The sequence below is a fragment of the Ciona robusta genome, chromosome 8 (assembly GCF_009617815.1).
Source record: "Ciona robusta chromosome 8, ASM961781v2".
NCBI classification, from domain to species: Eukaryota; Metazoa; Chordata; class Ascidiacea; order Phlebobranchia; family Cionidae; genus Ciona; species Ciona robusta.
This window is the reverse complement of record NC_143242.1, coordinates 5,857,923-5,881,750: the sequence shown is the minus strand read 5'-3', so window position 1 is coordinate 5,881,750 and position 23,828 is coordinate 5,857,923. Positions and strand designations below refer to the sequence as shown.

General features: G+C 39.2%; 3 protein-coding genes across 3 annotated transcripts in view; 2 read left to right on the top strand and 1 right to left on the bottom strand.

Annotated features, from left to right (window-relative positions):
* Nucleotides 1-1,296: 1,296 nt before the first annotated feature.
* LOC149732741 (stanniocalcin-like) lies at nucleotides 1,297-5,596 on the top strand. Its single transcript, XM_089882639.1, has 4 exons — nucleotides 1,297-2,510; nucleotides 3,117-3,262; nucleotides 4,831-5,042; nucleotides 5,138-5,596. Exons 1-4 carry the CDS (start codon nucleotides 2,387-2,389, stop codon nucleotides 5,367-5,369), a joined length of 714 nt encoding a protein of 237 aa, XP_089738765.1. The 5' UTR covers nucleotides 1,297-2,386; the 3' UTR covers nucleotides 5,370-5,596.
* Nucleotides 5,597-5,733: 137 nt separating this feature from the next.
* On the top strand, nucleotides 5,734-13,540 carry LOC149732740 (uncharacterized). Its single transcript, XM_089882609.1, has 11 exons — nucleotides 5,734-6,615; nucleotides 6,679-6,739; nucleotides 7,349-7,470; nucleotides 8,047-8,212; nucleotides 8,653-8,714; nucleotides 9,578-9,659; nucleotides 10,022-10,143; nucleotides 10,369-10,503; nucleotides 10,808-11,100; nucleotides 11,480-11,936; nucleotides 12,432-13,540. Exons 1-11 carry the CDS (start codon nucleotides 6,505-6,507, stop codon nucleotides 12,585-12,587), a joined length of 1,767 nt encoding a protein of 588 aa, XP_089738735.1. The 5' UTR covers nucleotides 5,734-6,504; the 3' UTR covers nucleotides 12,588-13,540.
* The window catches only part of LOC149732739 (uncharacterized), a 13,095-nt gene continuing 2,488 nt past the window's right edge, over nucleotides 13,222-23,828 (bottom strand). Inside the window, exons 2-8 of the mRNA XM_089882589.1 lie at nucleotides 21,247-21,342; nucleotides 18,577-18,861; nucleotides 17,604-17,777; nucleotides 16,902-17,162; nucleotides 15,664-15,834; nucleotides 15,090-15,267; nucleotides 13,222-15,009 (exon numbers count right to left, since the gene is read on the bottom strand). Of these exons, the coding sequence (XP_089738715.1) occupies nucleotides 13,670-15,009; nucleotides 15,090-15,267; nucleotides 15,664-15,834; nucleotides 16,902-17,162; nucleotides 17,604-17,777; nucleotides 18,577-18,861; nucleotides 21,247-21,342 (2,505 nt within the window). The 3' untranslated portion in view covers nucleotides 13,222-13,669. The remainder of the gene's footprint in view (nucleotides 15,010-15,089; nucleotides 15,268-15,663; nucleotides 15,835-16,901; nucleotides 17,163-17,603; nucleotides 17,778-18,576; nucleotides 18,862-21,246; nucleotides 21,343-23,828) is intronic.

Here is a 23,828-nt window from a genome sequence, read left to right as displayed (position 1 = left end):
CAAAAGTCATAGGCCGTCAAGCCGCATAGTGGCGGTTTATAGAATCTTGTTTAGTTTTCCGCTGGCTGGAATGCAATTAGTTCAATAGAGAGCGATTCCTCCGTTTGCCTGTTTACGGTGTTCGTGTTATTAGTGAAATCAAAGACCTCAATGCGTTTGGGCATCACTGCGCTGTGGTGGTTATACGCAAAGCGACGCTCAACCGTTCAAATGTGGACAAAACAAAATCGTTTCTTCTGCAAATGGGAGCGGTCGTCAAACGGCGACGAAAATCTGGAAATTGAAGCTCTGTCTTTGTTTTCGTAAATCGTCAGAAACTGGTAACTACATACTCGCAGTGCATGCATGACCAAGTGCTCGGGGGAAGCCGGAGAATTGAAAGCTCTGCCGGTACGCAAGGTATTTCGGCAAATCTGATACAGTTACGAACGTCAAAGGGGAAAAGGCCGAGTTACTCTAATATCAAACGGCGATCCTGGAATTCGGTGACGTATACACAATTGGTTCTTAATATCCTTAATGACCCCACCACAATAGAATCTGATCCCAAAACATTGTCCAATAAGGGTGCAGGGTCAACAAGAGATCTCCAGGTTACAGAGTGATCATCGTAATCGGATTTTCAGGACATTTTTGGCAACATTCCCACGACGCTGAGTGTTGCAGCTACTCTGCAGAAAAAAGCATCAATTGCAGCAATGAAATAGCTTTGGCAATTTGTAAAGTGTGAAACCTTCTCGTTAAAGTTTATCCAAATATTTTTACCGAAAAGAAAATATCGTACTTTCCACGTTAACGGCATGAGTTTCATGTTAAGAGGCTTTTAACAAACAAACCAGATCTGTGAAAGCCTTCTCTCCTTTACCGTTCACGATAATAGACTTTTACCTATTTTTGGAATTGCCAAACAACACGAGCCTTTGAACAGCGCTATCTTTAAGCCTGGTGTACACGCGACAAGGCTTGGGAATCACACAAGGGTCGGAAAACGACAATTCATCATGAGTCTGGTCGCCCCTTATCTTAATTTGCGCGTCCGTTGGTTTTGAAGTACAGCGTACTCTTCTACGTCACGAACCTGACCAGATAACACAACAAGAGTGCAGGATTTCATTTAATACATAGCTATAGTTAACCAGCTTCAGCGTTTGGTTAAATCCTGTTGCATTTGCTATGCAAATAATTCTCTTTGGGATGAGCATTTTGTCATCTCTGTTTGCTAATACTCTCCAATAATTTATAACAGATTGTTGCATATCTTGAGTGTTATAATATACACTTTGTTCGAGTGGTCCATGTTTTTCATGCAACCAAACCAACGGAAACTGTTATAGATAGCTTAATCTGAACCGTTGCAGTTCAAACACTTTTCAAGCTGCTTCTGTCAGGGTCGATAAAATTGTTCGCTTTAATTAACGTTTGCCACGAGGCTCAGGCCCTATCGCATGAACCGCTTTTGATAACCGAGATCGACGTCCCGCAATCTTCAGCTTACGTTCGTTGGTGATAAATCTGAAAGATACGAGTGTTGTTGGACCACCGGCTGTTATTAATTATAAGCAATTGAAGTGGTGGTTAGGCCTGAACCCTTGACGTTGTCTGAAGCTTTGCAAAGTGTTGTGTTTTCAGGTGTGATAAGTCAGCAGAGCAAGCGGTTCTCCGATTTACCCCCTACAGCCTACATATTCATGCGAAGGGAAGTTAAAAATTAATTGCAAACAATGTTTTTCGAGACTTAAGTCTATAAATACGTGACTTGGAAAGGAATACACCTTCTGTAAACTTAGGGGATGGTTTTCAAATTGTATGTGTTCGTTAAGTGTATACAATGTAGTAAGATAAGAGTACACGAACACACCTTTTACCGTTAATGTACCGACAAAGGAAGCAAAATCCCATAACTCTTGGCAAGCAAAAACGACATAAAATCTCAATCTTCAAGAGTCATTTTTCGTCCAGCGCGAAACAAAAGGAAAACAAGTTTTATGTTTCTGAGTTGTTTGACCCGAAACGCCCCCCGCACAGCGGTCGTGTTTAAACCATCACCAACAGTGAACAGAATCAAGTGCATTTCACTGCTTTGTTTACTTTCCCACTATTTACCCCCCAAGTAGCAATATTAGCAGTGCAAAGTTGTTGGAACTTTTGGGCAACCCGCCCACGATGTATAAGCATCAAACAGATGAACGAAGGGATTCTCCCGTACACTAAATCTGCGCACTTTTTCTGGCGTGAATCTGGGCCCTTTTTCGTCTCGACAAGCGGGCAAACGTTAAGCGACCGTGGGAAAAGTGTAGCTTAAATTCGAGTCGCAATTACCGAAGCCGCACATTCGCTTAGACACAGCTGATAGAGACAAGTACCCAACAAGACAAGTAAAAACAAAATGTACGCTACAAGACATTGTACGGTTTCTCGTTCTATGCTTCTACCAGTCGTACTTTCGATTCTGCTAATTCATCTGGAGATCACGCATGCTGTTGCACCAAAGCTCACTAAGCGACAATCCGGTAAGTCATCTTCCGTTTTTGTTAATTTAAAAATAAAAAAATGCGTGTGTTTTCTTATAATATCTGCAAACTGAGTGATTTTCTTGCTTAAAACAATTTTTTTACACCCCGCCGGTTTTAGTTTAACTGTAGACGATGCGCTGGCGTTTGATCGATGATGTGTCATAAATAGAAGCTACTGTCGTGACCGACGCGCCTTTTTGCTACAAGTCTTTGAAATGGCATATACACATCCAAATAAGTGATTAAGACACAAAGCCGTAGCCTCCTAGGTGTAGTTTCCAGGGCGTTTTCCTGAATTCTCACATGTTATGCGGTCGGCAAACAAGAAAACTTCCATTTGAAGTGTTTCGTAAACCCATACACGCCTTGGGTGCGCTACTGTACTCTAAATGGCATTTCCGTGTCGGTTCTTGTCGTGAGCTTATTTACATTGATTTCTTCTAACGCTATTATCACAAATTGAATTATTTTACCCCTGGCAGTCTGGAAAAATTGTCGACTGCTGGGCCGGGAAAATTTAAATATAGATTGTGGGTAGTCTAATTCGTTAATAAGCATCGTAAATAACATTAATTAATTGCTTTTGTTTTTGGATCTTTCCAGCCGGTATCGTTCGATGCGTCAAAGCAAGCAATGTACTTGGTTGTGGAACTTTCGAATGCTTGAAGAGAACTGACCGTTGCAAGTTAGGGGGACTCGCACTTCTGTGTTCGAAATTTCAACGGAAAACATCGAACTTTAATCAATTGGTAAGTTAGTCTCGGAAGTAGTATGAGTTAATTTACAAATTAAACGACCAGCGCTATCTCACGAAACGATAAAAATACGATTTAAAAATTGTACCAGCGCAAAGCGACGTCTGATTATATTTACTCCTATTGATGGCGTTGGCACAACTTTGTAGGCTTTTAGTGCGCCAATGGTTGTCAAAACGTTCAAAATCGCGTTAACCGTGGGATACTGTGCCTGCAGCAGGGACATGGAGCGCTCAGTTCCGTTGCATGGGCGCAATATCTTTCTTTGTTTATTTACTACTTGTTCTATCAGATTTGATGAGACACAGACGCCCTCTGTGCCCGCGGATGCGATAAGTCTGTTGCCATCACAACGGCGCGTCCGCCGCTTTAATTCAGGCCGACTTTCGCGTCCGGTTCAGCGCAATGCTGCGGTGCTGGCTCGGACAGTTTGTTACGCTAATTAAAAATAAGTCTGGATGAGAGCCACCGCGATTAAGATTCTCATAGCACAGGTGCTGATTCGAACCCAAGAACACACGCACACAGTGGTAATGTGATTCCCTTCTCAACATCTTGGTTATTACGGAAGCGGTTTAAACTTACTCCGGACATTTGCAGAGTGATATTACTTTCGCGGTCGGCGGACGACAAATTCTTCCATCGTTCGCTTGTTTTCGAAACAAACGAACGCCCGGTTACCTGTGACATCATACTCTATAAATAAAGTGCGGTGTGTTTACGAACGTTTAAGCTTAAACGTGAAGTTTCATTATAGCGTATATGAAATAAGCAAACTTGTTATTCCAAACCGAGTGCTTGTAATTTTAACACAGAGAAGTCGAAAACAGCAGCAAACATGCGGAGTATTAAGCGGCTACAAGCCACCGTGGTTGCACCTGTCGTATATCCCTGTCCGGTCCTTCGTAGTTTTCCTTGGTTAGCACGTTCAGTACACTAACCAGATTAATATGATAACTTCCGACAAAGCAGATCACCCGGCGGCAACGATACGCCAACGTAACACAACGCTAAGCTTCAAAAGAATGTAAACAGAGACCTGTCATCAGATGTGGGGCGTCGACTCTGTCACAGGGTGGAGTAGCTATTCGACCCTGGAACATAGAACACCTTCCGCACGTAATTTAAACGAGTATTTGGCGTGACCATCGTTTTGGTATCCAGTAGCATGCTATTGGCGTTTGTGCGCGTGCCCCGTGCCCTCAAATCGGTAGAACCAAAGTCAGCTGTCACATAATATACGCTTGATTTTGCAAAAAATCGTATCGCCACGGTCGTGCATTGAACCGAATCAATGTCAAAGTTATTGCGGAAAATATATTTTTCGCACGTGAGACTTTAATTTGCAAGCTGTATATATCACAGCTAAGTAAATTTTTCTAGATTTAAATTTATATTTTTAGTTTTAGTAAGAACACGCTTGATCAAAATATATTTCAAATTCAAATATTTATACAACCTTGTCGCATTTTTAACCAAACCATAAAGCGGTAAAAATTGTTTTCCTAAAATCTCTTTGACATTAAATTAAGTTAGATCTTAAATCAGTTCTTGTTTTTCAGGGGCGAACGTTTACGAAACAGTCACTGCGATGCATGGCCACACAGATCAAGTCGGATTTCCAGCGCGCTGGTCGCCAGTGTTCCCAGATCGAAAACTTCGTTTCTCGTGTCCAGGCTGATTGCTATCGCTCCAACAATGTTTGTCGGGCTGCTATGTCAAACTATAAACATTTTAAACAGATTCTTTTGCCCAAAGATATTTTAACATCAAGGTAAGAACGAGATTTTTTTAATAAAATACAATGATATAAATCTTATTGTTTTAATTGTAATACATTTCTATATAACTACGCTTAATATTTCCCAGGTCTTTCCTGCAAATGTTTCAAAGCATACTAAGCTGTGGTGAAGCTGTAACGTTGAAATTTCGCGACACGGTCACTTCTGCGTTGGGACAATCTTTCCTCTCAATGTTGAACTACCTGCAGAAGGGTGCAACTTCTCCGCTAATTGAAATTCTGGGCCAAGAATGGGTTGGCTCGGCCCAGTTCCGAGCGATCGAAAACGAGGTCCCTGGAAGTTCGCCAAGACAAAGCTAAACACTAATCTAACTTTTCAACATATTTATTGCGATTTTGAACTTTTCTTACGTGGTCTACCCGGTGTTTTGACTGTATGTGTCATACTCGGATTACTCCGTGATTGTAACGTGAAGGTATGAAGACTTCCAAATAAATTTCTTTCCTTCTGCTTCCATGTTGTACAAAACGTTTAACATTTTATATTTTCCTGCTTGCTGTGCAAATAAATTACATTAATGTTGTAACTTCAGTGATTTATCAAATCTGACAGAAAAAGGTATCTGAAAAAAGAGAGCCAAGCAGAAGTAAATGGGCACGTACCGTATAAAAACAATGTTTATTCTCACAAAGCGACGCAACTATAAGAGTTCTTGAAAAATTAAAACTTGTCCATAACTGCTGGCGTATGACAGGTGTTTGATTCGTTCTGTTTATCGCAACTCTTAAAATGAACGTTAAGTTTTCGTTAACATACATGATTTAAACAAGTACAAATAATAAATCAATTATAACAATACAAAATGATTTATTCGGAACAGTTTTAATATGAAACTCATAAAAAGTTTCGTGCTCCCTGTTAAGCTAAAACATTTGTAAATTATTAACTTATAACTTGATTGTAACATTATGTGTAAGTTGTACAAATCTAAACTATTCCTAAGAGGAGTAAGAATACGCTTGAAAGTTGTATTTCGTAAATATGTTGCCGTGTTTATAGTTGACTATGAAATCGCTGTGCTATACTATATAAAAGCTGCATGACAAATACACGGACTGAAACGAAAGTGATTTTTAAAGGTTGTAATATATTGTATGGTGGGTGTAAACGCTTGGATGTCACATTTGTGTGAAATTAACTATAATACGTGGCGTTAATGCGAACATTATATTTTACGATGTTGAACGCTTTGTATTTATTTAGAAGGTGATTCACGGTTTATTTATTTGACGGTAAACAATATAGTGAAACTGGTTAAGTAGACAAACAACCGTAAAGCTTGATAACTTAACCGACGAACTAAGAGGAATCATTCTTACTCCAATAGTTGTGTAGAAGATCACGTATATGTTGTCTGTCTGATATACATGTTACATTTTATGTGTTAGATTGAAGTAAAAGATTTTAGTAGAAAAATTAGACAGTTTTTTAAAAATGGAGAAAAACGAAACAGTTTCTGTTGAAACCGAAACTTGTTCAGCCGAAAATGAACAGACTGCTGAAGCAGAAAACGGAAAAGAGGAATTATTTGTTAGTCGTGTTAAGGTAAGTGTTGTATGTTGTTTTTTGTTCAAGCAATATTATAATCATACTTGGTTTATCCTTCAGTATGAAGCACAGGAAGTAAAACTGAACGAAACATTGGAAAGGCTGCGTCGTTATGAAGAAAGTAAGTTCACTTACTTATCTTATTACCCATGTTGTTAGGACAGTTTTATACGATTTGTGATTTAACTTTTAATTATTGCCACTGTTGAGTTCCTGTTGTAAAGAGTTAAAACAACTGATTGATGAGTATGAGCCTTATAACACTTTCAATACATTTTGTCCTACGAGGGGCAGCAGTATAGAATTAGAGCGCTTCAATAGGGTAGGGGCGATAGCTCGACACTGCCACCATTGCGGGCGTATGCTTTCTTAGGTACGTCACAACTGCTCCAACACAGTGGGACCATAATGGGTCGCCTAAATTGATTGTCAGCCAAAATATAAATATGGAAAAGTATCACCCGCACAGTATCGCGTATGGGTTTCACTTGCAAGAGTGTATATAACGTTAATCCCTATTTCCCCGCCACGCGTGGATTAATAAGTAACAATCATCCAATCCCTTACATATAGAAATGTTGATATGCCCAACTTTTAAGGGGCATTGATCTGACTTGACATAGTTCAACAAATGATTCACTATTATTACACTGAAAGTGTGTTATATAACTTTTGCAAATTTTATGTTTTATTATATTTGATTTATATAACCACATTAAATTACGTAAAGTGACGGGCGAGATCGAACAAGAATTCAACGAAATGCAGAATTCCCTCACAAGAGAACGAATGAAGAGTGAAAAAGCGATGACAATTGCTGCGAAAGTCTACAAACAAAATACCGCTTTAAGAGTAAGTCAAACATAGCAAAATAAATTAAAAGTTTCATGTACATTTATACATACAAAAACATAAGTATCAGACTTCGTAAAGATTGATATACATGACCGATTTTTAATTTAAATCGTCATGTGTTGAACAAAGAGTATAATGTTGGGGTCTTCGTAACGACGTAACCAAACACGTATTAAAAGTAACACTCACGTTACTTTTAGCTGATTCTCAAACACGTACTTGTGCCTTTACCTGAAGATTAGTTAAATATTAAACGAATGTCCCCAGTTCTATGTATTATAGTTACAGTCCAAGACAACAACTTTATTAGTTCAAGGAATCCAGTTTCCTTCTGTGACACTTGTGTTCAAATATAAACTTTGTATGGATTGACAGATAAACGAAGCAACCTTAATATTTGGGTACGTGTCAATAAGCAAAGGCACTTTATTTGTGAGGGACAATATGATCGGCCAGAGGCACTTATGCAGTTTTTCCACATTTTTGGGTAATGTTTTATAAATAGCCTTACGACGCAAAGACAACAATTCATGATTAATTTTGTATAAATTTCTGACTTGCTAATGTTTACAGAAACGAACTTCTCGTTTGAGTGAGCGTAGTCATCGTCACCAGAAGTGGGCGGAAGAGAGTCAGATATCTCAACTTTCGGTTCCGAACGAAATTGATGAGAACTCGGTTGATGACGTCAGCTTGGGGACGGATATTGTGAGCCAAGAGATTGAAGATATGAAAACAGGTTGGGGGAACATGGGACACCTTTAACACATATTATCCAAGTACCCTGGTGTTTTAAACAATTAACAACAGTCTATGGGAGTCGTGAGGATACGGTTTTATATTTTATTTGTTTACTACTAAATGGGACGAGAAAATATAGTTAAAATGTGTTCCATCATCTCCCACTCTATACTGTATTAGAAATACCTTTGCTTCTACAGTACTGCGGGGTAAGATAGATACCGTTAGTACATAATATTCTAATGTTTATAAAAATTAATAACGAGTGAGGATACGGTTACAGAGCATAGGTTATAAATTGGGACTCATTTTCACCTACTGTATATCGGAAATCATTGTGGCTTGGTTTACTGTCACATAGCCAGGAATCGATAATGCTCGTATTTATACAGTTATACCAATATATCTGTTGATTTAAATAGATTTATATTATTTTAGGTAACTCTGCCGAACAACAGCTGGAAGAGGCAAGGAACGAAATTTCACACTTGCAAACACAGGTTAGTGGTAAATATGTTTATCATGAAAAGGTTGCAAATCACTTTTTGATATATATATGAATTCTATAGAAGTAAAATGGTCAAAAAGTCCTGTACACGTAACAAAAAATCAGTATTTCAAATCAGAAAAAATATTTAAAACAGCATAATTACTTCTTATTTTGAGCAATATAAATTTAAATTTTAATAAAAATAATTAGTTTACACAACAATATGTTTTTTAAATTTGCAAACCGAATACAAAAAAATCACTTTAAAACAGAACAATTACTTCTTTTAAGCAGTATAAAATTGGAATTTTATAAAAAAAATCATTTACATTATATTTTAAAAAACATTTTTTTTTTTAATTTGGAAACCGAATTAAAAAATTCACTTTAAAAGAATACAATTACTTGTTTGAACAATTTAAAACTAACATTTCATTACAAAATATCGTTTACATTAGTTTGTACAACATTTTTTTTTTAAATTTGCAAACCGAATTCAAAACAAATTTTTCGGTAAAACAGTACATCTAGTTTCTGGTTTTAAGACAGAAGAACGGTTATCATAATTGTGTTAATATTGTAACGTTTTATATCTCGTATTGGCAATCGGCCCGTGCACGCGATACCACAACCAAGGGGAAACTGAATGTCACTTAACAAAACCATGCGATCGACTCTTAAAAACACAACGGTTCACGCAAAACATAAAGATCATGAAAATACAAAACAGTAAAGTACCATACGAACACATTATTACAACATATCATTACAATATTCCTAATTTACTGCCAAGTGGAAAGTTAAAATTGAAAAAAACATGTGTCTTACCCCAACCTAATATACTTATTTCTTATTGCTAAAATATTTTTGTAGTGGCACGAGGTGGACAATAAATTACAGACGATGATTGACGAAAACGAAAAATTAAAAGAAGCGATTCAAGTTCACCAAGAAGGTAGGTTTTGATAAGCTACAATATTCTTATAACTCCAACCACACTTCTAGGGTGTACACCACCATACGCCTTTATGTATATATAGTAGGGCGGGGAAGATGGATGTCGTTAACACGTAATATCCGATGTTTATAAATTAATGGTTTATGGGCCAATTCAGGTAAAACGTTAAGTTCTCAAAAACCTGGCATGCGTCGCCGTATGACTTTACCAATTAAAAAGATATATTAGAAAAATTTTAGGCTCAGAAAAAATTGACTTTTGTAGCAAAACGGACTACGCTTAGTAGTAACATTCTGTGGTTATCATTTCAAGGAACAAAGAAATATTGTTCGTGGCAAACATTATTTATTTTTATGCAGCGGAAACTGCAGCAGCATTAGAGCTTGAGAGTCTGATGAATAAACTGGATCTTGAATATCAAGTGAGAAAACGAGCAGAAACATTGGCAGCAAAGATGTACGGGGAAAATAAATCGTGGCAGGTTGGATCATGAGAAAAAAAACTATTTTTGTATCCATGTTTTGTCTTTTTTTTAAACTTTTTTTTGTTCATGTTTCGTCCATGTTGTGTCTATGTTCTAAAATATATTTTAGAAACTTTTTTCATTGTTTGTCTACGATTTTTTATTTATTTTTTCCTTGTTTTATCCACGTTTTGTTATCTTGAGATAGCTATATCCAACCAACGTTTTACTGTTTCTTATTAGAAACAAAGCGTGATGCGAAAGAAGAGTGATGGTAGAGATAGTGATGCAAAAGAGAAGGCGCTCAATGATGCTCTGGAGGAAGTGAAACGATTGAGTGAAGAACTCGAAGAGGAAAAAATATTGAACCAGCAAAAAGTTAGTTGGGTTAAAGTAAATCGGTTTGTTGTTAATTACACCAAGTGTAACCTTAAAACATGTAGGTGCCATTTGGTGTCTATGCAGGTATACATCAGTCGCATGATTTACATTATCTCACGACTCCCATATATGCAGGTATACAGTCGCATGCAGGTATACTGTCGCATGTTTTACATACCCTCATGACTCCCATAGACCGTTGTTAATTGTTTAAAGCACAATTAGGATATTTGGATATTATGTACTAAAGGAGTCCCGTCTTCCCCAACCCTATAATTAAGTTTTGAACTAACTTTTACAGATTGAAGAGTTACAAGAAATAATCGACTCTTCATCTGATCGTCAAGACGAAGTTGATGAGCTAAAGAGGAGAGAAGACCAACTTTTGTTCAAGCTTCGGGATGTTACAAATGAGAAAGACCTTCTCATAAAGAAGTGTAACCAATTGGAAGATGATCTAGTAAAAGCGAAGAGGCAACCTCGATCTTTACGACCTGCTCCCCCTCCTCCTAACATTCCTCCTCCCACTCCCATCCCTGCGCCTCCCCCTCCTCCTGGTGTTGCTTCAAACGGAAAGAGTTTAGATCCACTAAGGTAGAATAATTTTCTTGAATTCACAAATTAAATTTGTACCTATTTATTCTGGCGATGGAGTTTTAACACCGGTATCCCATTTTATACCTTGCTAGTAATTGTAGAAGTGAATTAGTATGCGATTGTTTTAGTTCTTGCACTGCTGAAATTTGTAAGATCTATTATTGAGTATTGGGTTAGAGTTAGACCTATAACGCTTGCGCTTTGTTCAAGACCAATTAAACCCACAATGTTAAACCAACGCGGTATCCTTGAACATGAAGCGTTCAGCACTTTGTAGTTAATTTTTCTTGTTTTTTTTTATTATCTAACAACCTTGCAATTTGGATGCGCAAAACAATGTTTAAACATAACAATAAGTATTAAATTCTTGTTCCAGTAAATTAAAACAACTCGTCTACCAACGAAAAGCTGCAAGGGGAGCTCTCGGCGGTAAGAAAGTGAACCCAAACGAACGTAAGCAGGTCACACACGGGCTGATGGTGTACGCAGATGCCATGGATGAAATGATGCAACGAATCAAGACTGGCAACGTCGGACTGAAGAAAGTTCGACGCTACAGTGAAATACCTGAAGGGGGTGATTATAAAGAAACGGAAAAATATGGAACCCTTGGCCCGTCAGCATCGGGACAGTTTAATGACGGACTGGATGACTTAAAAGAGGGCGACGTTTTCTCTGCTCTGAGAAAGGGCTTGAAACCGCCAGGCACCAACACCTTGGGCGTTAGCGGAAGAAAGACATCGGAGCCAGCAGTACCGATGCACATACGCCAACAACTTCGCAAATTACACACAACAGATTCGGATGATATGGAACTTGAGCAAAGTAATGAGGTAAAAACGTTTACTCAGAAAGTCATTAAAATTTCTACACCGACAGCATATCGTGTATAGGCCCTATAAAGCTGGTTGGTAACCCTTTCCAATTAATAAGATACACGACCAATTTAGTTTGCGTCAAGATTTTAAAAAGTTGTTGTTTACCTGAAACAGACAAATATATTTCTAATTTCAAAAATAGATTTGCTTATATTTATTCTGTTGTTTTTCTACGGCATTGTGCCCAGACAAATCAATTCTCCATTCAATTAAAACGCATGCTCTCATAGGGGAATATAGCAGCTGCTATACAGATTTATAGTAGTTTGGATGATTTTGTCTTTGTAAAGTCGGCTCACAAACAAAAACAAATTTTCCAATATTTCAATATTGAAAGCTCATATTTATAGATTTTATTGTATTTTGGGCATTTTTTACATTTTTTCCACCGGTAAAAATATTTCTGTTTTTTTAATCAGATCCACCACATAATTATTTGCATTATTGCAGAACATGCTGCCCCCTTCAAGAGGATTACACCGTAATGTACAATGCAGTGTGCGACACCCGAAAGAAATTTCTCCTGAGCTGCAAAAAATTCTGGATGCCAAACGGGCAAAAGCAAAAAAACAACAGCAAAGCGTGGAAACGGAAGAAAGCTTATAAGAAAAAACATTTTAGCATCGTAATCACTGAAGTGCTAATTTAGACTATAGATATAAACCTTACATATAGCGTTGTACCGTTTATAAGACTTCCGCTACAAATTTTGGGGACCCAAGTTATGTTGACTCCAAAGCGTGCTGTACAGTAGGGTGCGGAAGATATCGTCCAATTTGGTAGTAAACAAAAAGTATTCAAGAATTAGAAAACCGTATCCCCACGACTCCATAGAACCTTGTTAATTGTTTAAAACACGATGTTTGGATATTAAGAGCTATAGGTGTCCCATCTCCCCCACCCTACTATATATTGTTACTTTTAGTATTGTATACCAAGCACTACTATGCATATGAAAAAAAATATGTAAAAGCAAAATTACTTTTAATAATAAGTCGGTCGTGTTTGCAAATGAAAATATGACAAAAGTATGATCATAAAGTCGTATTATTAAACCATGGTTATAATTTTCGAACGATGACGAAAAAAGGTTTCATTTTAAAAAAGAAAATCTAAAAATTCTGCGGCGACCTAACAATTAACCTACTTAGATTTGAACGTCCGTAACAGACAGACGTATCCATGTTGAAGATAACGTTGCGAAATTCCAGTTGCTTACCAACACAAAACAACAAAATGCTTAAATTTTGTGCATGTTTATTTGATTTATGTAGTTTATCATAAAAGAGCACAACAATATGAAAGCAAAGGTGCAGAGCTGCTTGCGCGCTGTGTGCTGCTTCTGCAACTTCATAGTTCAGCAGCAAATTGAGCAAAGACCGCACTGGGCAAGAAAGAAACAAAGAACACTAGAACGAGTGAAACAACAGTGGTGGTGGGGGGGGGGGGCTAAATAAGTATGTCGCATTTGACAACTGAGAGCGGACGGCAGGTATGGAATGATATTGAAGCTGAACGAATTTAGATTTATCAAATTTGTATAAATTTCTACCATCACAGGGAAATTGAATGATTAGTTGTCACAGCTCGATTGAGCAGCGTTCAGCCTTCTAGCGATTCCTTAAGTTTGAACAGTGACGTGGAAATGTTAAAATTGATGGAACTAAGTACCAGAGGTGATAGTAAAACTACACTGTAACCTCGTCTCTGTTGCCTCGAAACTGTAGTCCGTCGTCGCTCGTTAAAATAACACCGGTGGATTTTACCTCCTGCGAGCAAACAGTATCTATGATGTCACAGAGAGCCTTCGTGACGTCAGAGGGGCTGAAAATGGACAGTGTTTCATTGGTTGGTGTGATGTCACCGTCCAAGTTGGATGACGCTTCTTCCGTCACAGAAGACAAAGTGACGTCACAATCCTCGGCGAATACGTCAGGTTTTGTGCTGTCGATGCTCGGCTTTGGTATCGTCCATCCTAATATGGGCATCACCGAGGAGGAGGAGGAGGAGGAAAACGATGAGGAGGAGAAGAGAGAAGAGGAGCAGGTGGTGGTAGGGAGAGATTTGTAAAGAGGAGAGATGGAGTCTTCCTCGTCCATCGGGAAGTTACGGGAGGTATTGGATGCTGCGGGGTGATCAGGGGAGTCTATGAATAGATGGGACATGTTTTGATGATTTTTCACAACTGGAGAATTTCCGACCGATGACCCAGGTGTTGCAGTAAGGACATTGACCATAGGGGTCGACTCTTCCTCGCCGGTGGGTGAAGAGAGACGCTCTTTCACTTCTTCTAATGTCGTGTCGATCACCACCATACGTTGGTGTAGTTCAGGGTTGGATAGCGTGGGCTGTAGTTTGCTGCCGTAGCGGGGTTTTGAGGGACTTTGAAAGTTCGGGTTCGAAAATGACTGAGCGAGTTGGTGAACTCTGCCGGTGGGTGGTTTGGTCGTGCATGACTCGCTACGGGACAGACCGGCCGCTGAGCGGGGTGGGGGAGCTGATAGTAGAGTTATGGGTGATGATGTGAGACTCCGACTTCTTCTACACATAGCAGATTGGTTGGGTGATTCTATGGGCGGAGAAGGCGACACTTCCATATTTTCATCATTGTCGATACTTTTAGACACAGCGAGACTTAGTCGGGATCTTGAGAGGGGTTTGCGGCGTGAAAATAATGGAGATTGGCGTCTGCTTTCTTTCTTTACGGGAACATCACGGTTGATACCGCTTTGTTGGTTGGCTGTCATGCTGCGATTCCGGTACCACGAGTTTAGGCCGCCTCTGTCGCTTTTTACTGAAGAAGAGCGTTTCACAGGCACCGCTTCGGGCGCGGGTGGAGCCCGACGATCAGATGACCAACGACTGGGATTCGAGGGTTCAGATCCCGCGGAGGAGCCACGCCGAGATTGAAACTTCGCAGTCGCTTCGGTGATAGAGTTGACCCATTGCTTACGGTCGTGCTCATCGGCCGCTATGAGAGTATACGATAAACCCAACTCGTCGGATCGAACTCGAAACGCGTATTTAGCTGGGACAAAAAAAAAACGCATTAAAACTTTGCCTAAATATCCCACTAACCAACTGTGACCAACTTGACACTACACATACCTTTATCGCCGCTCAAAATTCCGCCACGAAATGATCCACTCATTCGTCCGCCCTCGTCACCTTCTATAATAAGATGACTGAGTGGTATTGGGCGTCGGTAGACTTGGTATGACTTGTCGTTCCGTGTTACATTGCGTGCAAGCACCAGCACCAGGTCGAATAGAAAGACGTGAAGTTTCTACACAACGAGACAATGTGAACGATTAGCTGACCAAGCTAACGATGGAAAACTTCCTTATGAGACGTGTGAGTCAGTAGTTTGACACGGCTGGTTAAAAATACTCGGCTATGTTTCCTGCTATTGCAAGTTATAGCAATACACGGTGACATATGTAAGTTAAACAAGTTGAAACTATAATTTTGGCACTTCAGTGTTTAATCATTTGCACGCTATATAGCAATGTGCTGTGATTGGTAAAGTAGCTATTTTAACGCCGCTAAAGATGTTTGTTTTAGATAACGGATCTTAAGATACTTGTCTGTCCCAATTTCGGTGCTACGCTCAATTTAACGGATAATGGAACTATGACGTCACAGAGCATGCTTACGTCACTAAAGTAGTGTTAAGACATACCGTGCCACGGGAGCTTTTAAGTTGCCCTGAGCATATGAGGGCACGACTTTCTTCCAATTCTGGGCATTTTTGTTTGTCATCCAAGAAATCCAGTTTACTTAGAACAAATCTAGATTGTCGCTCGCCTGTGAGGTCATCAACTCGCGTTATGACGTCATTAACCATCGTCAGCTGTAAGAAAACATTGATGTGAAAATAGATTCGTAGGTGTTCTTATTTGACTTCAAAAAGCGGAACCTTTGGTTATACAAGCATCTTTTGTAGTGGACGCAGTTTAGGTTTTAATCCGACCTGCGATACGGCGCCGTGATGGCGCTATGAGATCGTAAGGACACTTGAAACAACAAACGAGCGCCGTTTGGTAGCGTATTGCGAGCATAACTTGTTGGGTTTGGTACTCAAAACCGGGTGAATGAAAAATAAACGATATTCTGGGTGGCGAGATTACAGGCTGGGCTAGTTTTGTATCTTAGCGAGAAGAGAGTGGCTCTGAGTAACTCCGGTTTCCAAGGAAAATAAAACACGGAGATTCAATTACACGGCGACTAGATAGCGGTCTACGTTAACGGTGTTACGTAAGATTGCGGCAAAACAGCAGCTTTACATGCGACGGATTGATAAAAAAGATTCCGCCAAGGCTCGGTTAATGGAGTCGGATCGAAGATTTTCAGTTTGAAATCGATGGCACAGAAATAGGCCGAGTAAGGGAGAAATTCACTTTCGTATGCGGAAGCATGAATGTAGAGCCAAGTCACGATGCGTGTTGTACATTGTGCATATAATGTACAAGGGAGAGAAAGGGTACTATGGTACGTGCATTGACCATTGTCCACTCATATCCGGTTGGCAGATGTCCGATTTGGGGATTTTAACATTTCAAGATACGGAGCAACTAATTGGCATATATAACGAATATATACCAATCGAAAAAAAAAGCGTTTATTTTTTAGTATTTCATTCAAAAACGGTCGACCGGTGCCTTGATAAATCAAATAATTGGCCGATTTAGACAAAAGAATCCATAAATCGACCATTACTTCCGTAATATGAACGAAATTTGTATTATAACTCCAGAGTGCCAGCTCTGGTTACGAAAAACGTTTTTCACCTAAGTAATTAAGCGCGGTAGGCCGTTTTAAAGTTTTATTGTCGAGTATAATATAAAATTGTCAAAATTCCCACTGCTGAAGCAAAGATTAAATAATTGCATGCAATAAAAGCGCAAAGCAAGTACTTACCGCTTTTTCAAGCTGTACAGCGTCCGGGTGATCGGATGGAGTCGCTTTGAGAACATTTTTCAACAACAACGGATACTTGACAAGCCGACTGCGTGGTAGGTCGAGGTACGACCACAAGTCGAGCTTGCGACTGAACGGAGATTCGAGGCAACGTTGCAGGAAATCACGAACCCTCGCCTCCTTGTTGACCACAGCATCCAAGGTGCCTTTGGCGTCAGCTTGATTCGCACAATACTCATTATACGGTGTAAGGGTGGGAAACTGGAACAGTATTGGAAAGTTACATTGACTGCAGTTGATACTGATACTACATGGTAAAAAACAACAAAAATATACATTGCACGGCATATTAAACTCACAGACAATACTGTTTTAATTTAAAAACTACTCTTTTCGTATAAGAGTAAAATTTGCAACTAATGCTTCGTCTGCCATGCAGCAAAACATCCTACGTTTTACTTTCATACCAGAAGAGCAGTTTCGAAATGACAATAGTGCACGGTTGCAACAGCACAACGTTTTTCAGTTTCTACTCAAACACGAAGTGCCTAATGCTATTTCGGTAAAAAAGTAAAACTACCGTCTTTCTATGTATGGCAGACAAAACATTGGTTATGTTTCCGATGCTTTAAATTTAAAGTGATTTTACAATATCCTACTGTTATATCACCACACTACAATGACTACGTGCAAACATCTTACCCAGGAAAGAAACACGTGACCGATGGCGTCACATTTTCCATCTGATGTCCTCTCAGCTTCCAGATGCTGGAGAAGATTTTCATGAAGAGGAAGAAGGCAATCCAGTTTCCCGAAGATGCGAGTGACCTCGTCTTCTGTGAGCATCTTAAGAGTCACCATCGAGTCCCTATACGTCTGTCGAGGAAAGAAAACAGTTTTGAAATTATGTTTTTTTTTGTACTTTACGTAGTCACACAGTCGAATATAAATAGACTTAATAACACAAGTTTCACAATTCTCTAATTCATTTAATCATATTATAATTGCACTTGCAAAACGTTTTTGTCGTGTTCCTTATATATGATAGCTACGAAACAGAGTTCTGTATGTGCAAAGTGCAATATATCACTTCGATTTCACATTTTCGGTGCGGTTACTGTGGTTGAAAATCATTCAATTGCCCAACACTAACACTAACAGTATTGGCTGCTAAATTGATTGCAGCAAAAGTATATTGCAGACTGGATGGTCTTACAGTCAAATGGCTATTTAATTAGCACGGCGCTGGTTCCTTGTTGCACCGGTGTGTTATATTTGCCGAAAGCAGGTGCAGCAGACCAGAAGTAGTTTAGCAAAGCATAAGATAATAAACCGTATGTTTATATAGGAAGTCTGCACAGGCGACCCGGTAAAACAGCGTGGGTTTTTGTTTTGATATTGTTTTTTATTTTACCGGTTTCGAAACCAGACGACAAAAACATGTTTTTAAACGGGCAGGGATTAGAACGAAAAGCGTTTTTAAATATTTGGAAATTTTTCTTTGGATTGATTTTTACGTTGCCACAGGGGCATACGGTTTAAGTCCAAGCTGCCCTAATACTTTAAAATGTGTTTTAATGTTAAAAAGTATTTATACACGAAAATACCACATGTGGCAATTCTAGCAGAGTAAATATTAAACGAATTAACAAAATAATACAACGGTTTAAATTACCTGTTTAGCCATGCGCAGGTCGTCCACTAAGTCACATTCACCCTGATAAAGTTCGAAAATCGTTTCCTGTCGTTTTAATTCGGCTTCTTCTACCCCGCGATGATCGAATGTCTCACACCACAGTTTACTGCGACGGTTTTTCGTTACACTGCCGCTGTTGTTACGTTTTCCCGGTGTACTGCCCGATGAGGGAGTCGAACCCGCAGCCCCTGTGTTTTGTTGACTGCCGGGTGGTCTGTACGGCTTGAAGGATGGAGCTGGAGACTCTTTAAAACTTGAAGAGCGCTGTGACAATATGGAAATGTTAAAATTGGTATACATATGATACGCTATGGTAAATACTACTAGAGCAAGTTATAACAAAAATATTTTTTACGTATTTAGAATATTTAAACAATTTCCCTACATAACAACGGTCAATATCTGTCCAGCTGATATTAATTTCCAAACTACCAATGACTAATGCAACGACACACTTTATTCAAAGTACAACCTATTTAATATCATGTTCACCTCTCGTGCAGTAACAGCACTTGGTACAGTAGGAAGTTTATGAATCGTCATAATTTTGCTCGATTTTTGCCAATAACTGTCGACTTTACGTGCTAGCGACCCGCTACACAGTGTACGGGCACGGTCACGCATTTATAATTAAAGTTAAGCAAGTCTGCAACAAAAACTTTCGTCCATAAACAGCTAGCTTGAAACTAAACAATATTCGAACGAATTTCACTAAATTTCTCGGTTATAAAATACACCTTAAAGGTATGCGACAACTGAAAACGTGACGCACGGCTTCGGACCGAAATACCAACTCGTTTTTTCTACGTGGGTCTTGCAGCAGCAACACTACTGTACGCACAAATTAATTCGCTCAGATATTTTTGGCACCATCGGTCAACATATTAGTAATACCATGCCACAAATGAGCTCAACTAAAGTAACATCACGTTGGTGGTTACAGTTATTAAAACGACTTTAAATTGGTGGGCTGTTCCTGTACGTAATAACGACTAAAACTGACTTAACCTTTTAATAAAGTGACGCTGAATAGTAATGCAGACTAATATAAGGACTGTATCTTGAAAATGTTGTTTTGCTGACTGAAACAAATCCAATTGCCCGGCACATTCCCTCACAGGCGAGTAGCGATAACGTCTGCCAAACAACCAGCACTTCGAGTCACTGGAAGTTCCGATTGTTAATTGGCACGCGGACGCAAATTGACAATTCGGCTTAAATTGAAGCGGCCTGGCGCAGTGGTGCCAGTTAGTAAACTGGTTACTAAAACGCGGCGGCCCAGCAACGTATCTGGAAACACTGAGGAAGCTGCCTTCCCATTCACGCAGTTAACAAAGTCGCATCGTAGTCTGGCAGTTCGGTTGCGTCCGATGGAATGCCTTGTACGGTGTATGGAGAAAAGCGCTTATTAATGAATACGACGTTTTTTCTCGACGACGGAAGGGCAAAGGCGAGTAATTTCAAACGAGACAAAATACCGCGGTCAGTATCGACAACCATATAATCCTTTAACTATTGATTTAAGCATATAGCGCGGTTAAAGGACATAGCAGTGGCAGGCCACAATAAGGACAATGATGCGAAAGACAATTGCTGGGTGTTTACCAGTTAATGGGAGAAGCATCACTGTTACTAGCGTTACTGTAGCTACTTTTAGGTTATTTTCTGTTGACCTTTTGTTTTTGAAGTATTATGCGCTGTATATATAGAAAAACGAATGAATTTATTTAATTATATGTTACACGAACATTGTAATTACTAATTTACAAAAATCAAGAGCCCTTGAATTACTGTAAACACATAAAACATACACAATCTGCTATTCTGCTGCACATGCTTTTATATTTTTGTATTTAAAAAAAAAAAAAACACTGACGTTTTGCTATAGAATATTCTTCACATAAAATTCGCTGTTGAAAATATACTTTAACATTTTTTTCGTTTTTATGTTTTCTTGGAAACTACAATTACGAACTATACGTCACTGCAGTAGGAGGTATAACGCAACCAAGAACCAACTATTGATAGAATTTAATCAAAAAATAATTCCGTACGCGAAAAATCGACCAACGCCACTAATGTGTTGAGTGTTAAACATGTGTGTGGTGTGTAGCTTTAACTATGAGCAAAGTTATGCAAATGCGCAAATATTTTCTGTTTACTACCAAAGAGGACGACAAGGGAGAATGAAAACATGTCCCAACTTACCCCACCCTGTTATATGTATATGTGAATTTATTTTATTTTATATAAACCCTAATCTTTAACATCAAAGCGCTGAACACTGAATGTGGTATTGGTTTTGTCAGAATGGAGTCTGGCAGAGATGCAAATCGCTGAGCAAATGAAGTCTGTTCTTCTACACACCGCGTGGTGAGACTATTTAATTCGCCTTACTACTACTCGGCGCTAGAGAGACAACTACACGCTGTTTGACCATAAAAAAGAAATAGTTTATACAGCGCGACACAAATGAATAGACTTCAATACTAAAATTGAATTGTTAGTCAAATACTGTGTAAACTCTTTGATATAGCATCGGAAATGTAAAGTTTTTCACCGGAAAATGCCTCTTTAGTGACGGAATCGAACATAAACCGATTTCTGTTCACTTTGTTTAAGTTTGTTACATTATTGTTCACTGCTTACCTGGAGTTTGGTTCTGCTTGGCTTTCCTGGGGAAATGAGGTTGGCAATGGAAGCAACGGACTTCCTCAGGGTTTTCACGCGCTTTGAGCTTGGTTCCTGTTGCAAATAGATTCGAATTATAATACATTGATCTGCATATAGGTCAAACTTCAAATACGATCATAATTAGTGCAGTGCAATAGTTAGTAATATATAACGGAAGTACGTCAAAAATGCCCGATTGAGCTAAAGACATTGTAATATTGAATTAAAAGGTAATACGAGTTCTGTATGTGCAGCATGCCGTATTGTCGCGTAAGATGTGAACTAGCCGCAAAAGTAAAATTTGTAGATTTTTTGTAAGAGTTTTTCGTTTTGATGAAACACCATAATGGTATAAACTGATCAAAGCATTAATTTTCAATTTTGGTCACGCGATATTGGAGAGCTTTTCACTTGACGTGCGATGGTAATAATACTATAGTTCTGGCAGAAGAAACCACATTTTCGTCAAAAACGTCTTTCCACTTTGAAACAAAAACCGCGGAGCATACGGATGGCGTCTGTTCAGTTGGCGAGCTGGGCTGCGGTGAAATTCCCAAGCGAATCCGGACTGCACTTACGTGTGCAAGATGCGCAGTTGCTTAGGTTCGAATTTGCGCTTCTAAACTACGCCCTACGCGGATCTGGCCCTGTTACTCGAAAGAGGGCTCTATGTGGTAGGCTGTGGATGTGACGTGCTGTGAGCAGCCGTGGGACTTACGCGTTACCGGTCCCGTATATTTTGGAAGCAAAAACGCCCCAAGAGGCTTAATTACCATGTTGGCATATACAGAGTATGGGCGGGACAATGGGGTCAGCTGTTGTGCTATGGTGACAATACAATGATACGACGTTTTATTACTAAGAAGAGGAAGTTCAGTGTGCTGGGAACTAAACCAGAAACAATATTTCTCTTTTGGCGGTAATTACATGAGAAGTTAGCTACTATAAAGTGATGGTAAACTATGTTCAAACAAAACCGGGCTTTTTACACAAAACGGCAGCTGTGTAACGACTGCCGATTGCTACCAATGGATCTTGAGAACAAAGCAAGACCCAGCGCCGGTCGTCATAAAATCATTTGGCGTCTCGAAGTCTCGCACCGGCGACGAATACGCGAGGTAACGAGCTTGATTGGAAAGCGTTGCTGTAAATTGCACCGTTGGGCGACACGACTCAGTCAAATGGTCACAACTAATTGTAGTTGTAAGTCTTGGACGGCCAGCTTTGCTCTCATAAGGGAAACCAGTTCGTGTCAGTGATACTACACTGGTTAAAACATACAACACATGCGCAATAACCAGGGTAGTAATTGATGATAAAACGATGTCCAATTTGACCCTATCGTGCAGTAGAGCATAAGTTATTTCAGTGCGATTGTATTTTTATTTGCTAGAAAAGCCTAAAATACGTTAACTCACTTCTAAATATAATAATGCGTTCTAAAACAGACCCACAAGCCGACATGAATCATGTAATGAAAGTGTAACAAACTTTTACAACACTGGATGAGTAAAATCAAAACAGAATAACAACTGGGCGACTTTAGTACAAATATGATGCGTGTGGAAAATGTACCAGCACCCACATTCATTCTGGGCAATTGTCAAACGAGGCAAACATTCCACGAAGCGTCATAAATGCCAGAAATGACGTCAAGTCAAGTCAGTAGTTAAATTGGTGGGCGAGTTGAAATATTAGTTTACCGCAAACTCCACGATCGTACGTCAAGAAATTCGCCGTGACAATGCGGTTTCTTTGACGATCCGTAAAGGAATAAGGCGATGCCAAGACAATGGTAATTTATATGTCAACTGCTACATTTGGAACACGAACAGCCGAATAGCAACCTTTAAGATTATGTCCACAATTGTAACCACAAGAGACATGAACGACCGTACTATGCTGTGTTAATAAAAGTTTGATCAAATAAGCTATTACGTAAGAGGCCAAACGAGTAATGCGTACACAGACTTGTTCTGCTGCTCCAAATAGGTCGAATTATGTCATTACCCCGTCGGCTACGATAGCGCACGCAGTGACGAAGGTGGATAATAAGAGCGACGTACGTTTTAAAACCACCTACGCGTCGTTAAAGAGAATAATATTCTTGGATGACATTTCATACTCAGCGACTAAAAAGATTTCCAAGCATTTAGGGAACAAACAAAACTGGATTACGGACTTTACACGATTTATTAACTTTCTTATAACGCTTTAGTGACATTTTTGGTAAACGCTGTATTTGCAGTATATTTGGATTAGGCTGTTTTAGGCTATTTTGGAGGAATATAAGTCGTACAAGTCTAGTTTTAAATTTGCGAGTGTCTGTATAACCCTTTGCTAAATATTTCATGATGTAAAAAGCTCACATTCAATTGTGGAATATATCGTTCAAACACAACAAAAATGTGACAAAAACATATCATACTGAAGTTATAAAATCAAAAGGTACACGTACTACGTACACCATAAGGTTAAACATTTGACAGGACGAATAAGTGGCGTGACCAAGTGGGCGATTACTCGTCATAAATCTATTTTTAGTTCAGTTACCCAGG

Excerpts from the sequence above, each read along its gene's own strand:
- LOC149732741 (XM_089882639.1), top strand. The coding sequence starts at position 2,387 with ATGTACGCTACAAGACATTGTACGGTTTCTCGTTCTATGCTTCTACCA. Across the intron at positions 2,511-3,116 it reads GCTCACTAAGCGACAATCCG|CCGGTATCGTTCGATGCGTC; the intron begins GTAAGTCATCTT and ends GGATCTTTCCAG. Across the intron at positions 3,263-4,830 it reads CATCGAACTTTAATCAATTG|GGGCGAACGTTTACGAAACA; the intron begins GTAAGTTAGTCT and ends CTTGTTTTTCAG.
- LOC149732740 (XM_089882609.1), top strand. The coding sequence starts at position 6,505 with ATGGAGAAAAACGAAACAGTTTCTGTTGAAACCGAAACTTGTTCAGCC. Across the intron at positions 8,213-8,652 it reads GATTGAAGATATGAAAACAG|GTAACTCTGCCGAACAACAG; the intron begins GTTGGGGGAACA and ends ATATTATTTTAG. Across the intron at positions 8,715-9,577 it reads TTTCACACTTGCAAACACAG|TGGCACGAGGTGGACAATAA; the intron begins GTTAGTGGTAAA and ends ATATTTTTGTAG.